We start from the raw sequence: 15,303 nt of genomic DNA, 5'->3' as shown, positions 1-15,303 counted from the left end.
CTTCTTCCTGAGGTAGTCTTCTCTCTAATAGTAATTCCCTTTTGGTATGAAATGGTTAGAACATGCTCTTTTTGTATACTTGTTGATCTTTTGTTGAACATTCAAAGAAAGAAGTAGAGGCTGGGCTATAGGGATTGAGATAAGTGAAAAGGAAGGCATAAGATCAATTTCCACATGGAATTCTACTACTAAAGGGTTAGAGGTAGCTGGGCAAGGTTTGATTTTATTAGTATTTGCTCCAACAAACCTCCAAATACTCTCCATTTTTCACAACATAACTCCCAGCTCCTGAAAAGGAAGAAGAAAGAGAAATGGGTTAAATGCTTTGACCACCAAATCATCAAATAATAGATAAGGCTCTCCAAATCCTTGGCATGTTCCCCGCCTAAGCTTATACCCTCACACCTGGATGCTTTGGGCATCTCCCTCTGTGGGGTCGTTTGTTGTACTCTCCCTTACCTTGGGTCAGTGGTTGGCCATCACTCAGAAGTTTCCAGTAGGTTCTGTCATCAGTGTTGGCCCTTATGCCCTGAACAGAGGTGATGTAGGGGCCCCATGGGCTATCCTCCGCTGTGAAGCTGTGGGAAACAGTGAATGGGTTACAGGAATGTCAAGTGTACAAAGGCAACTCTCCATAGGTGTTTCTCAAACTTTAATGTACCTAAGAATCACTTGAAGATATTACAAAAAATGCAGATCTCCTGGCCCTGTCCCCATATACTTTGATTCTGTAGGTCTGGGCTTGGACCAGGAATCTGCATGTTTCATAAACATTTCAGGTCATTCTGATGCGGCCCTGTACAATCCATGCAAAATTAGAGAAATGATGCCCCTAGTTTCTGCTCCTCCTTCCTGCTATCGTAGACACTTTGCCTTCAACAATTTCTAATCTTCTACCCAAGACAGTAACGGTTGAAGATACTACAGCAGTACAAGAAAGTGTTAACCAGTTCTGCTAGAGGCACTTAGGAAAGCAGAACAGGAAAGGATAATTTAATAGCTCATGTTTGTTTATTAAAAACTGACCTAGGGACTTCCTAGGTGGAGCAGGGTTTCAGTCCGCCTGCCAATGCAAGGGACACGGGTTGGATCCCTGCCCCAGGAAGATCTCACATGCCACAGAGCAACTAAGCCCATGCACCACAACAATTGAGCCTGTGTGTTGCAACTACTGAAGCCCGCAGGCCTACAGCCTGTGATCCACAACAAGAGAGGCCGTCACAATGAGGAGCCCGTGCACCACAATGAAGAGTAGCTCCTGCTCGCCGCAATTAGAGAAAGCCTGTGTGCAGCAATGAAGAGTCAACACAGCCCACAAATAAATAAAGTAAATAAATAAATAAAAATAAATAAATTTATTTAAAAAAGGTACCTAGTCAATGTCTTTTTCACATTCTTTAGTCACATTTCTCTACCTTCTTGGGAACACTTGAAAGCAGGCTTTATAATTATATATATATATATATATATATATATATATACACACACACACACACAGAGACATATATTTTCATATATATATGATTTTCTCTGTGGCATCTTATAGCATGTTATTAGATAAACTTAATAAATTATTAATTTACTAATAAATTAATAAACTATTGTCAGTTAGGTTTAAGGAGCCAAATAGCCCATATTTTTCAGAGGCAAAGTCAATATTTTAACATTAATTTTTGGACTTTCTAGGCCAGAGAACCTTAATCTAGGAGTCCATGAATCTCCTCAAAGCTGGGGTGGCATGGAGAAGCTTGTGGGCATTTGTGCAACCTCTGATTTAAACGACAAGTTTTGCACTCGCAGACTTAGAGAACAAACTGATGGTTACCAGGGGGAAAGGGTGGCGGGGGTAGGGTTGTGGAGGGATAGATTAGGAGTTTGGGATTGACATGTACACACTACTATATTTAAAGCAGATAACCTACAAGAACCTACTGTATAGCAAAGGAAACTCAGTGCAGTATTCTGTAAGAGCCTAAATGGGAAAAGAATTTGAAGAAGAACGGATGGTTTATGGGTATAAATGAAGCACTTTGCTGTACACCTGAAACTAACACATTGTTACTCAACTATACTCCAATATAAAATTTAAAAAAATCAATGACATGTTTTGTGCATATGTTCATTTTTCTGGGATGAGACTCCCATTCATCTGACTTTCAAAGGGGTCAGTGGTTCAAAAATAGTTAAGAACCACTGTTCTAAACACAAAATGTCTGACTTAAGAGGTTCTATTTATTGACAGAGTTTTACTGACAGAAGAGAGATCCCTGGTACTTATTTATCTGTTCAGTGAGTGATAATTTAATATCTGCTATGTCCTAGAAGAGGAAAAGTTTCACCTCCGTTTTGTAAACCCCCGCCGTGCGATGTGGATGAAAGGTACTGACGGAGAGGTGTTTGAAATGTACATTGTATTCAGGTGCAGATGTATTCCTGCTGAGTCATAATCACATTGTGTTCCTTAACCTTAGGTTATGGACAGACATACCGAAATGCAGCCTCATTTTGTTTCTCAGCTTCCTTCATCACATCAAGGAAGACAGAACCATTTTTCACAGTGATATTGGCAGAATCTAATGTTTCATTGATTCGCACAGAGTAATTGACCAAAATATTCGAGCGTGAGACAGTAGGTGTCGCAGTTACAGCCTCATCAGTGGAGATGTTGAATTTAACTGGCAGAGACAGAAAGGCAGAGAAGAATTATTACAAGGAGTAATAAGAATGGCATTAGAGTCTGCACACCTATACAACCTCTATGCAATGACTCTTTCCCTTTATGCAGAAGAGGGTTTGTATGAGGGGCAAGTGTCAGCACTCGACAGGCGGATCTCTCATGTGACTAAAACACAAATTAAAGCCAGATACTCACCAGCTTGTGAAGGCTTGAGCTTGCCTCAACTTCCAGCTGTTTCAGCAATTCAATTGCCCCATCTCCCATTTCTCACAGAGGCTCCTGATTTTTTTTTCTGCTTTTGTGAAGCACACAGTAATGCTCCCCCCTTTTCTTTATTTTCTTTTTTGCCTTTTAATTTTTTTAATGAAGTATAGTTGACATACAATATTATGTTAGTTTCAGGTGTAAAACATGATTGGACTTAAATTCATTATGAATTGATCACCATGGTAACTCTAGAAACCATCTGTCACCATACAAGTTATTATAATATTATTGACTATATTCTCCTTGCTGTACATTATATTCCCATCAGTTATTTATTTTATAACAGGAAGTTTATATCCCTTAGTGCCCTTCCCGTATTTTTCCCAATCCCCTGCTTTTTTCATTTCTTAACATTTATTGAAAACATTATGTGCCAGGTACTGTACTAATCATTTTACATGAATTATCTCCTTCAGTCCTTACAAATGTCATGTACTATTATCATTCACATTTCTTATGGTCCAAAACTGAAGCTTAGAGGTTAAACATGTTGTCCAAGTTCCCTGAACCGAAATCTGGCCGAACCAGAAATGAACAAGGTAGAAGAGAAAGTCTTCTTTCTTTATACCTTGTTGCAAAATCAGTTGTTTGATTAATGCTGCAATTTTCTTATAATATTGTCATATGCTTTCCACCTTAAAGTCTTATGTCTCTGAGGAATCACTCACTGAGCATAATGAAAAGTCAGAGACACCATACTTTTTAGGATGTGAAGGATGCTCAGGAAATCTCTGTATCCAGCAATCAGAAATCATCCCTTTGGAGACAGACATCCTTTAATCAACTCTACCTTGTTCATCAGTGTTTGAACCAAGAACAGCATCTACTGCCCTGTTAAAGACAAATCCTCAGGTGGTGATGATCTCTGATGACATATGGAGGGCTGAGTTCTATCTGGGAACCGTTATGCTTTAGAGGTTTAACTAGCCACTTTTGGTCCCTGAGGACACCTAAGTCTCACACATTTTGGGTGTTATGCTGAAAGGCAGAATAATTTACTCCTTAGGGCTATACCTGGACTGTGGGCACAAAAAGAGTTTTTGTTAACATCCAAGTAGGTCTTTCCCATCAGGGCTGGTAAGATCTGGGCTGCAGCAATTGGCAGATGGAATGCTCCCTGAGAAACTTCTTGAAGTACTATGCGCAGAGTTTCTTGGCAATTATGTTTATTTTTGTAATAGTTTGATGAGACAAAGAGAGCCTGATGAGAGAGAGAGGGAAATAGAGAGACGATGAGAATAAATGAGAGAAACTTAACGTAAGGGGAAAATCTGCATCTAATTAATTTAGTAACTCTTTATTGGACATTGACTACATAGGAACCACCTTAGACCACTAATATACCTTTCCCTTCATCAGGAAGCTTATAAGCTCATTTGGGTGGGGAGGTGGGAATTGTTTAATCACACAAACTCTCAGAGGGTCAATGAGAACAGACGTTATCATATTCACTCTTGTATCGCTGACGCTGAAACAATACCTGTCATATAGGAGGCACTCCATAAATAGCGCTAACAGATTCTTGTAAACGAGTCCCTTGGGAATTCCCTAGTGGTCCAGTGTCTAAGACTCTGCCCTCCCAATGCAGGGAGCCCAGGTTCAATCCCTGGTCAGAAAACTAGATCCCACATGCATGCTGCAACTAAGGAGCTCACGTGCTGCAACGGAGATCCCCCGCGCTGCAACTAAAAAAAGGTCCCGCAAGGCGCAATGAAGGTCCTGCGGTGGTAACAGCCAAAAAAAAAAAAAAAAGAAGAAGAAGGAAAGAAAAATGGAGTCCCTAAGATGAATGTCCTAAGAGAAGCATCTAGTGGCATGGCCTTTCTAAAGAGGAATAGCTCATAAACATTTAGTGAGCCTGAGGAAAGGCTTGGTGGAGAAGGTGATACTTGAATAGGGCCTCGTGGTATGATGGTGTTGTGGTAGGTGACATGAGCAGGCAACAGTGTGACCAAAGGGGATAAAGCAGGAATGGCCAGAGCCTGGCCTGGCCATGATGAGAGTATCTGCATTTTAGTACAATCCCCTGAGGATTCCTCCTGGCTTATGAGGACTGGTGTAGAGGGAACACTCAGGAAGGACAGCCTGCAGAAAGAGGTTGGGACCAGATTGGCAGACCCTTGAATTTCATGGTGGGGTATCTGCCATCATTTGCTTGACAGGGGGAAGTCTAATAGGTTCTGGAACAGAAACTATGCAGGCGGCAGGTGTAAACTGGACTGAAGGGGCAGAATTACAGGGTAGGAAAAATTAGGAAGGTATTAGTGTAAAAGAAGGACTGAAATGGACTGAACTTGAAGATGCTGCTCTGTAGTTTCTCAGGGAAGGACAGTTCACCTTTTCAATTTTTCTTGAAGACTCTTAAAGATAACCAAGTAGTCAACCGGCGTTTGTAGGATATTAAAAAAAAAATTATCATCATATTCTATTTTCTCTTATAAACTGTCTGGTAGGGAAGCAGCTCTTGGTCCTGCCGTGAATGAATACCACCTGTTGGGTTTCTAAACAAGACCAAGGCCCATATTCCACCCCTAAATTTCTGTTTAAACTGGTTGGTGTGGGGTGTAAACATTAGTATTTGCTAAAAACTCCTCCAGGTGACTCAAACATGCAGCCAGAATGGCAAACCACTGTTTTATATTCATTTTCAAACTTAGCAAGTGTAAACAGTGATAATATGAACAATTTTATGCTTGGACCCTGGCTTACATCATCAGCCTCATCTTGTAATTTTTCCCAAGCATCTTGGGCTGGCTGTGCTGAAACCTTGCCCTTCCTAAATTATGTAATATTCTTTGGTGCCTTTGTCCTTTGTCCTTGCTTCTTCTCTTTCTCTGAAAGTCCTCTCACCCTGAGTCAGCCTGGTAGACCCCAATTCATACCAAAGATTCGGCGAAATTTTTTTTTCTTTGCATAAACCTTTCTTAATCTCTTCTTATATCTACCCTTTAGAGATGAGTAGGTCAGTGAGTAAATGCAGGAAAAGATTCTCAGTCTTCAAGGAACATATACAGGACAGTATAGGCATTGAGTGTGAGTTTAGAGATAAACTATTTCAGTCCCATCCCTGTCTGCATCACTCCTTGGCTTTATATTATTAGGCAAGTTATCAGTACTCTGTGACTCGCTCTTATTTTAGAAAATGGAGGCAATAATTCTTTCTTCATTGGGTAATTGTGGGCATTAATGAAAATGTCAATAAATACCAGCTGCTGTTACTGCTACTACCACTTATTATTTCCATAACCTAATTTGGGAGGTAAGATGAAACACCAAACAATGGTACATGGTAAAGTGTGAAGTTGTATGTGATAGAAAACAAGATAGATTGTAGCAGACTCTAGAATTTTTTAATGTAGTCAGAAAAATCTTCATAAAAGCATCAGATATGGAAATGTAAAGGAGAGGAGAATACATTTGAGGCAAGGGAGGGGAATCACGTGAGTAAAATCAAAGCCAGTATAGGAAACAGAATGGATAATACGTCTTTAGGAGGCCAATAAGGAAGGATAAGGAAGTTGCATTCCTCCATGATTCCCTTTTCTATCTGCTGTTTTATCTTTTGACTTACCTGCATAGCTTCTCCTGTGCTAAATTTGTTTCCAAAGAGACCATCTGTTTTCGTAGACAGAATCTTCTCTACCAGTTTTTTGGTATATTTATGGATTTTGTTTGAATCCTCTGTACCTGCTTTAATCTTCTCACTTTCTATACTCCTATTCACACAGGTTAGAGAAAGAACAGCCATTGCTCCAGTATCTGTCAGGAAGCAAAACATGGGTGATAGGGTGACTAACCACACTGGTTCGCCCTGCACAGAGTGGTTTCCTGGTATGTGGGGCTTTTAGTACTAATAATAGGACAAATCTGGGCAAACTGGGATGGTTGGTCATGCTAGCTAATGATGGGAGAGAAGAATTTCAAAATAGAGCAGTCATCCCTCTGGCACTAAACTCTCAAATATTGCAAGACTCCTTCCTTATGTTGAATAGCTATGTACCTTGTACTCAAACTCACATCTTCGTCATAGAAACACATATGGACTTGTAGGTGCAAACATAAACTTTTACATCCTGGTGGTTGTCATCTTTTTTATCTTTCAGCCATATTGGCAAAGAAATTGAGAAAATCCAGGAAAATGTATCATATAAATATGTCTTTGTAAAGTTCCAAGGTTTCCATTAGAGTGATTAAAAAATAGCACTTAAGAGAACTGTTTAATTCAATAAATCTCCTGGGACTTCTCTGGCGGCACAGTGGTTAAGAATACACTTGCCAGTGCAGGGGACACAGGTTTGATCCCTGGTCGGGGAAGATCCCACATACCATGGAGCAACTAAGCCCATGCACTGCAATTACTGAGCCTGTGCTCTAGAGACCGTGAGCCACAACTACTGAAGCCCCCGTGCCTAGAGCCCATGCTCCACAACAAGAGTTGCTACTGCAATGAAAAGCTCGTGAACCACAAGGAAAATTAGCCAACGCTCGCCAAAACTAGAGAAAGCCTGTGCACAGCAACGAAGACACAACGCAGCCAAATTAAAAAAAAAAAAAAAAAAAAAAACGGGTAACAATCAGTAAACCTCCTCAATGGAGAAGGGGAGGCAAGAGATTGGGAGAATAGAAGATGAGGTCTTTTTTTTGTTTGTTTGTTTTTGGCTCTTTACTTGGTTCCCTCTGTTCTGTAGGCATGGTGCCTTCCATCTCTCATAGAAAATGGAATATAAGAAACTCACATTCTCCTTACTATCCTGAGACACTGAATGGTGATTTTCTTTTAGCTTCTTGGAGAAAAATGAGCTTGTGGATCTGGGTCCATAGGGACTGAGCACCAACACTACCTGCCTGACTAAAGGGGACTTATTTTTGGATGAGTAAACTGACCCAGTGGGAAATTTCTGGTCCTTCTCCATGGTGGATACACACTTTACTGATGAAAATATTGGGCCTAGCCAGTGGAGAGGTTGTATTGTTCAAGTAAACCCACACATCCAAATGGTCCCAATAGATGAGAGAAAGATGCGGGGTTGAGATAAATGAATTCCACTGCATTCTCTTTCTCTAACATTTATACTTCCTAGGATGTCTTATCTGAAGATTTTCATGATCTAGCCTCATTTTGCAGATGGGAAAATTAAAGTCAAGGGTTGGCATCCGTTGGTTACTCAAAGCAAAGGGGGAGTAGGAACCCGTTCTTTCTACTACGCTGCACATCTAGAAAGAGGCTTAAATACCATCCAATATCCATTCTTCTAAAAAAAAAAAATCTCTTCTAAGGAGACTAGGGTAAAGAGGATAGAAAAAATTCAAGTACTTATTGGTAGAAGAATGCAAAGGGCAGGGCCTATTGGTGCCTGTGTCCTCGTAACCAAGGGAATTGGGTTCAATGACTCACCTACGGAGAAATGGTCATCAAAATAATAGTTTTTATTTTCAGGAGTGAAGTAATAAGTAACGTCGGGGATTGAGTAGTTCCCATCAAACAGACACAAGGCCAAAAGGGTCAGGCTGAGCTGGTAATAGTTAGTCAGAGGATTGCCATTGTGAGTTTCTGGCAGAGAGAAAAGAAATACCTTATTCATGGAAGTGGTAGTGGAGTAGTACATTTTAAGCTTCTTTCTACTTACTTTATCTCCATTTCTTTACATTTAAAGAGAGGTGACTAACAGAGGGGAGAGATCACATGTAGAATCTGCAAACTTGAGAAATTTAAAGGATCTTATTCAACTCAACTCATCTCGTGTTATAACTGAGGAGATTCAGCACTAAAGAGATAAAACATACTCCCAGTTCTAGGCATATACCCGAAAAAGAAAACATAATTTGAAAAGATACATACATCCCAATGTTCATTGCAGCAGTATTTACAACAGCCAGGACATGGAAGAAACCTAAATGTCCATCAGCAGAGGAATGGATAAAGAAGAAGTGGTGCATATATACAATGGAATATTACTCAGCCATAAAAAGAACAAAATAATGCCATTTGAAGCAACATGGATGGACCCAGAGATTGTCCTACTGAGTAAAGTAAGTCAGACACAGAAAGACAAATGTCATATGGTATAGCTTATATGTGGAATCTAAAAAAATGGCACAAATGAACTTATTCACAAAACAGAAGTAGAGTCACAGATGTAGAAAACAAATATATGACTATCATGGGATAAGGAGGGGTAGGGATAAATTGGGAGATTGGATTGACATATACATGCTTCTCTATATAAAATAGATAACTAATAAGATCCTACTGTATAGCACAGGGAACTCTATTCAATACTCTGTAATGACCTATATGGGAAAAATAAAAAAAAGAGTGGATATATGTATATGTATAACTGATTCAATTTGCTGTATACCTGAAACTAACACAACATTGTAAATCAATTATACTCCAATAAAATTTTTTTAAAAAGTAATACCTGATGTCCAGGTGGTTACACAGTTAGGACTAGAACCCAGAAATGTACCTCACTAGCAGCCATGATGGCCAACTTATTCTTCCCAGTGATAAAGTACCTTTTGCCATCTTTAGCTCTTGTACTAGACTCATATGTGTATGCTTTGGTGCTTATGATACAGTGTCTTGCAGTGCTCAGCTGTTTCTGGTGTAATCTGTCTAAATGCCAAGCTTCTGAAGGACTAGAGAACTGTGACCTGTATGTTTGAGTGTGGGTGTGTGTATTCATCATGCTATGTAAGGTATGGTCCCTGCTCAGTTGAACACACTGGAAAAGAAAATTCAAGATGCATGTTGAAAGAAGGAAGAAGGGAAAGTGATCTTCGAAGGTATAGTGGGAGGAATGGAGTGAAGAGGAGAAGGAAAGAGTACCCCTACTTCATACAGCTCTGGATCAGTGGAGAAGAAGACAAGGGTGTCCAGGGTCTCTGAACACTTGATTCTCACCCATATTCTCAAGTTCTGCTTTGAATTTCTCTCCTAGTTTGCTAACCAGATGAGCATCACGTATAAACACTTCATCAGGGTTTTTACACGCTCCCAAAGCCAGAATAACCAAGGCAAGCTGTCCCGAGGTTACCTCTGACACTGAAAAGAAAAGTATTCAAGTTAAATAAGGTACACGCTTATGATTTTTTTTTGACCTCCTGTCTTCCTTGTGACTTATGTTGCTGTCACTTCTTTCTCCTGCTCTACTCTTTACTGATATTTTACCGTTCTCTTCTTTATCCCCCCAACAGAGCCTTTGCGAGCAGTACTGTAGAAATTCAAGCGAGATCTTAGTCTTTCCTATGAGATTATGGGCTCTTTTTGGAATCATGTAATCCTTATAAAAATGAACATAGAATAAAAATAAATAATAAGGTTTTTCCAAGAGGCACATGAAAAGCTGCTCAACATCACTAATTATTAGAGAAATGCAAATCAAAACTACCATGAGGTATCACCTCACACCGTTTAGAATGGGCATCATCAGAAAATCTACAAACCGTAAATGCTGGAGAGGGTGTGGAGAGAAGGGAACCCTCTTGCACTGTTGGTGGGAATGTAAATTGATACAGCCACTATGGAAAACAGTTTGGAGGTTCCTTAAAAAACTAAAAATACAATTAACATATGACCCAGCAATCCCACTACTGGGCATATACCCAGAGTAAACCATAATTCAAAAAGACACATGCACTCCAATGTTCACTGAACCACTATTTACAACAGCCAGGACATGGAAGCAACCTAAATGTCCATCAACAGATGAATGGATAAAGAAGACGTGGTACATATATACAATGGATTATTACTCAGCTGTAAAAAGGAACAAAACTGGGACATTTGTAGAGACATGGATCAACCTAGAGACTGTCTTACAGAGTAAAGTGAGTCAGAAAGAGAAAAACAAACATCGTATATTAACACATATATGCAGAATGTAGGAAAATGGTACAAATCAACTGATTTGCAAGGCAGAAATAGAGACACAGATGTAGAGAACAAACATATGGACACCAAGTGGGGAAAGCCGGGGGGCGGGGGTTGGGGGGGAATGAATAGGGAGATTGGGATTGCCATATATACATTACTAATAAGAAAAAAAATCAAATCGTACACTTTATATATATGCAGCTTATTGTCTGTCAATTGTATCTCAATAAAAGTTCTTAACGGACTTGAGGACACAGGGTTGGGGAGGGGGACAAAGGGGAAGCTGGGACTAAGTGAGAGAGTAGCATAGACATAGATACACTAAAAAATGTAAAATCGATAGCTAGTGAGAAGTTGCTGTATAACAAAGGGAGATCAACTCGATGATGGGTGATGACTTAGAGGGCCAGGACAGGGAGGGGGGGAGGGAGTCGCAGGAGGGAGGGGATATGAGGATATAAGTATAAATACAGCTGATTCACATTGGTGTACCTCTAAAACTGGTGCAAGAGTGCAAAGCAATTATATTCCAATCAAGAGCTTGAAAAAAAGTTCTTAAAGAAAAAAAAAATAAAAAAATCCTTGGTATGTTCCCTTCTTGTGGGCACCATCTTGCCAGGATAGGAATGAGTGATGTGTATGTTCTGCCCTATAGAGTATCCAAGCTCTCCAGATGCTCCTCACTCTCACAGTAATATTGTTAGGTAGGTAGGGGTGGCTGTATTTCCCCCTTATACCCATTAGAAAGCTAAGGCTCCATATTTAAATGAGAGGCTCACAGTGGAATCTGGTCTCAAACTCAGTCCACATCTCCACTGTTCTGTGGTTGCCTCTCTACTGTCAGCTTTCTTGGGTGTGGTCCACACGACCTGTCTGGTCGTGAACTCAGCTAGATGATAGAACAGTCTTAATGGATGAGACTCTGTCATTTACTTTGCTTTTCCTTGTAAATTCTTGAAGGAAAATGATTTTCAGGGCCCAAAGAAGGAAGGCCTAGCTCTAGAGGAAGTGGTCGCAGTGGCAGGAGATTGATGTTTTGAGGTCCCTTTTTGTCACTTCAGTTTTTTTGAATGTCATGTGAACTTTATTCCCAAAACTCCCCACTACATACTTGTGCTAGATTTTTTTTTTAATTTAGGTAACATTGGTTTATAACATTATCTAAGTCCCATGTGTACAACATTTTATTTCAACTCCCCTTCACTTCAAGTTTTCTAGAGCTAAGATTGATGTACTAGCGATGTTTTGGACACACAATTTTTAGGACTCACTGGAGATCATCTTTACAGATAGGTAAGTCTTTCCCTAAGTCTTCTGGGAAATATAGGCACTCACCTCTCTTTCTCACATCTTGTTTGATTCGTTGAGTCAGCTGTTGTTCTAGGCTTTGGTCATGAATGCCAACAAGTCTGAGGGTCAACAGGATGTTGGCATCTTGGATTCCTTTGGTATAACTTGAATATACCATTGTGTTTACCAGAGGTTTTAGATGGTAGTAGTCGTCTTCGCTTACCTCTGCAGCAAAGGAGGGAGGAAATAAGAAACACACACTCGTCAAATATTAGGGCTAGGAACAGGGCTGTTTTTAAAATATTTAGTAACAGCTATGGCAGGAACATAGGCCCAGCCAGCAGCCGCTGCCAATGTTGCTGGAACAATACAAAGCTGGGTCTGGAGCCCCTCTCTGCCAGGTATTCCTTTCTTGCCAACCAGCATGGAAGTGTTCAATATTTTAACAACGAGTTCAGCCTTACATTGCATCCTGGCAGAATATAAGTCTTGCCTGGTGGGTCTAGTACCGTTACCTAATTTGAAGCCTAGAGAGGGTGTCCTTAGAGAGACCTTGGCATTTGGAGCCTTAAATGAGACTGTAATACACATCTTCTGACTCCCAGCCTACAGCCCAATCTACTTTCTGGATTCAGGTATCTCCTTCTCCATCTTCTAATTCACTTGGGTTAGTGCTGAAGAGAAGAGGGAAGAGAAAGAAGGCAAAAAGTCTACGTGTCATTGGTGATTGACCCCAAAGCTGCATTGTCTGATGGCCCACATGGCCTAGCATCAACACCTTTATTCAGCTTTATGGACCCTTTGGGAAAACCCTCCAGTTTTAGCCTACAACGTGTCCAAATCTCAGGGACAAAGATGGAGGGAGTCTCAGGACACTGTGAAATTAAAAAGAACATCTTGGGGGAGGGGCGAAGGGGAAGTCGGGACGAAGTGAGAGAGTAGCATTGACATATATACACCAACAAATATAAAATATATAGCTAGTGGGAAGCTGCTGTATAACACATGGAGATCAGCTTGATGATGGGGGATGACTTAGAGGGCTGGGATAGGGAGGGCAGGAGGGAGTTATGGGAGGGAGGGGATATGGGGATATATGTATCAATACAGCTGATTCACTTTGTTGTACAGCAAAAACTGGCACAACAGTGTAAAGCAATTATATTCTAATAAAGAGCTTAAAAAAAAAAAAAAAGAAAGAAAATCCAGAGCCCCCTAGAGACTGGAGGAGAATAAGAAGAGTTAACTGTCATGGAAAACATTTCTAAATATTCTTTGACCATAATCCTAAGAAAATTTACCCATTTCCAGATTATCTCATGGGTTTGTGGGAAAGTGAGAAGAATATGAACCCTGGCTTCAGGCAGACCTTGGCTGGATTCTTTGCTCCCTAACTTATAACTGGGGGGAAAGTTATGTAACTTTCTTGACGTCAATTAAAATGGTGGATATTAGCACCTACTCCACAGATACTGGACAAAAAAAAAAAACTAAAAAAACTATAAAATACTGTACATTATTATTGCCTCTAGCTCAACTTGAGTTTCTATCACTATCCTAAGAGAGTCCAGGAAATATTATTTTCCTTGCCCACCTTTCTTACTTTAGAAGAGAGAGTCAGGAAGATCTGAATGGAGTGATTGTAGAAAGGTCATGGGTTTTTTCAGGCACAATTTGACAATTGTGAGTCACCTCTGAGGTTTGCTGGAAGCATCCAGTACAGCAGATTTCCTGGCACTGAAACAGACTTTTTAGTTCCCATCCACAACTCAAATTGGCTTCCTTAACCACTCAAAACAAAGCTAATGATTTTGTACAATGAATGAAACTTCACAGCTCCATAGAGACTCCCTGTTCTTAGGATACAACACAGGCAATGACAAGCCAGGTAAAACAATTGAGCTGGCAGATTCTGTGCTTTAGTCTTTCTGCTGTGGGATGGAGTGCTTCTTGCAGGCTACAGACTAGGAAAGGGAGCAGCAGCTGGCACTGCAGTGTGCCGCCATCTTTGGACTGGCTTGAAGCTCAGTTCCAGGGTAAGGACTTACAGTAGAGACATCATGCACCTGTGAGCTATACCAGATTTTAAGAAATCACCTGCTTGAACACCTTTCCCGGATTATCCTCCATTTATGGATGAAGATGAAAAAAATTCAGAAACATTGGATCATTTGGCTATTAAGGGGTCAAGGCTATACCTGAACCCAGTTCTTCTTTCTCTTAGTCACTATTTTTAATAAAATCACACACTCTCCAGAGCCTACGCCCAGAGGAGAGGTGATGGGTTTCTACCCATGTCCTGTGGGGGAAGAGTTGAAAAGAGGGAGATGCGTAGCTTGGAATATCTAAACTCAGAAATGACAAGAGAGCAGTCTTCATTATTTGAAAGAGATTATTAACATTTTTTTTCTGTGTAGTTACAAGGAGTTAACCCCAAAGCCATGGGTTGAACTTCTTAAAAATAGACTGCATCTCAAAATCACAAGATACCTTTCCATGATCTGGAAAATTTTCTGGAATCATGAGTTTTCTATCATTGAAAATGAATAAGAATAGACAGTTACTTGGCAGGCCTGTTGTGGTAGAAAGGATCTTGGCATTGGAAGGAGAGGTAGGCAACTTAATATTGAATCTATGGTCCCTCTTATAACAACATACATCGCGGAACTTTCCTCACCACCTCCTGCCACCCTTTATGTTACTCATAGAGGGTCTTTTCCCAGGAAACTCTACACAAAGCCCCCGGTCAGTAGCCTTCAAACTATCATGCTAGAGCAATTTTAGGTCAAAGTGTACTCACCACAGATCTGGCATCGTTGACCTGGGATAAGAGAAAACAATAGCAACCCCAGTAGGGGCAGCTTGTGTGATGGTGTCATCTCTCCAACAGTGAACAGGAATGGTGAGGGCTTGGCTGGCTATTTATTGGGTGATGGACAGAGGGTAATGGAGAGCTGCTCCTTCAGTTTACCTCAAACAAATATTGAATAAGTCAGGAGGTGTGGTCAAGTGTGGTTGTCCAAATAACGTAATAAACCAGGAAGAAGACTTGAAAGGTATGGTCAGGGAGCATGAGGAAATAATTTTTCCTTATTTCCTTTTCCAAACGTTTAGGGTTCCTCTTCTATACTTGCCTTCAGCCCAACAAGAATAAATTATGTGAATGGCTGTTTTCAGTAATGTTCCCTCT

The 15,303-nt window shown here is 40.4% G+C and overlaps 2 protein-coding genes across 2 annotated transcripts in view; one reads left to right on the top strand and one right to left on the bottom strand.

Annotated features, from left to right (window-relative positions):
• LOC130848040 (cobalamin binding intrinsic factor-like) overlaps positions 1-15,303 on the top strand; it is an 83,945-nt gene that overhangs the window by 47,341 nt on the left and 21,301 nt on the right. The window lies entirely within an intron of this gene.
• LOC130848044 (transcobalamin-1-like) lies at positions 186-15,013 on the bottom strand. Its single transcript, XM_057725853.1, has 9 exons — positions 14,914-15,013; positions 12,159-12,338; positions 9,852-9,992; positions 8,340-8,495; positions 6,516-6,703; positions 3,959-4,145; positions 2,489-2,675; positions 460-578; positions 186-288 (listed from the first exon to the last, which is right to left on the bottom strand). Exons 1-9 carry the CDS (start codon positions 14,990-14,992, stop codon positions 227-229), a joined length of 1,299 nt encoding a protein of 432 aa, XP_057581836.1. The 5' UTR covers positions 14,993-15,013; the 3' UTR covers positions 186-226.

Source organism: Hippopotamus amphibius, chromosome 3, assembly GCF_030028045.1.
Source record: "Hippopotamus amphibius kiboko isolate mHipAmp2 chromosome 3, mHipAmp2.hap2, whole genome shotgun sequence".
NCBI classification, from domain to species: Eukaryota; Metazoa; Chordata; class Mammalia; order Artiodactyla; family Hippopotamidae; genus Hippopotamus; species Hippopotamus amphibius.
The sequence above is the reverse complement of the archived record's forward strand: the minus strand, read 5'-3'. Positions and strand labels throughout refer to the sequence as shown.

Bases quoted from the DNA above. Each gene is read 5' to 3' on its own strand.
- LOC130848044 (XM_057725853.1), bottom strand. From the start codon at position 14,992: ATGACACCATCACACAAGCTGCCCCTACTGGGGTTGCTATTGTTTTCT. The intron at 12,339-14,913 runs GTGAGTACACTT...CCTTTGCTGCAG, and splicing joins TCAACGATGCCAGATCTGTG to AGGTAAGCGAAGACGACTAC. The intron at 289-459 runs GTAAGGGAGAGT...CTTCCTTTTCAG, and splicing joins TGGCCAACCACTGACCCAAG to GAGCTGGGAGTTATGTTGTG.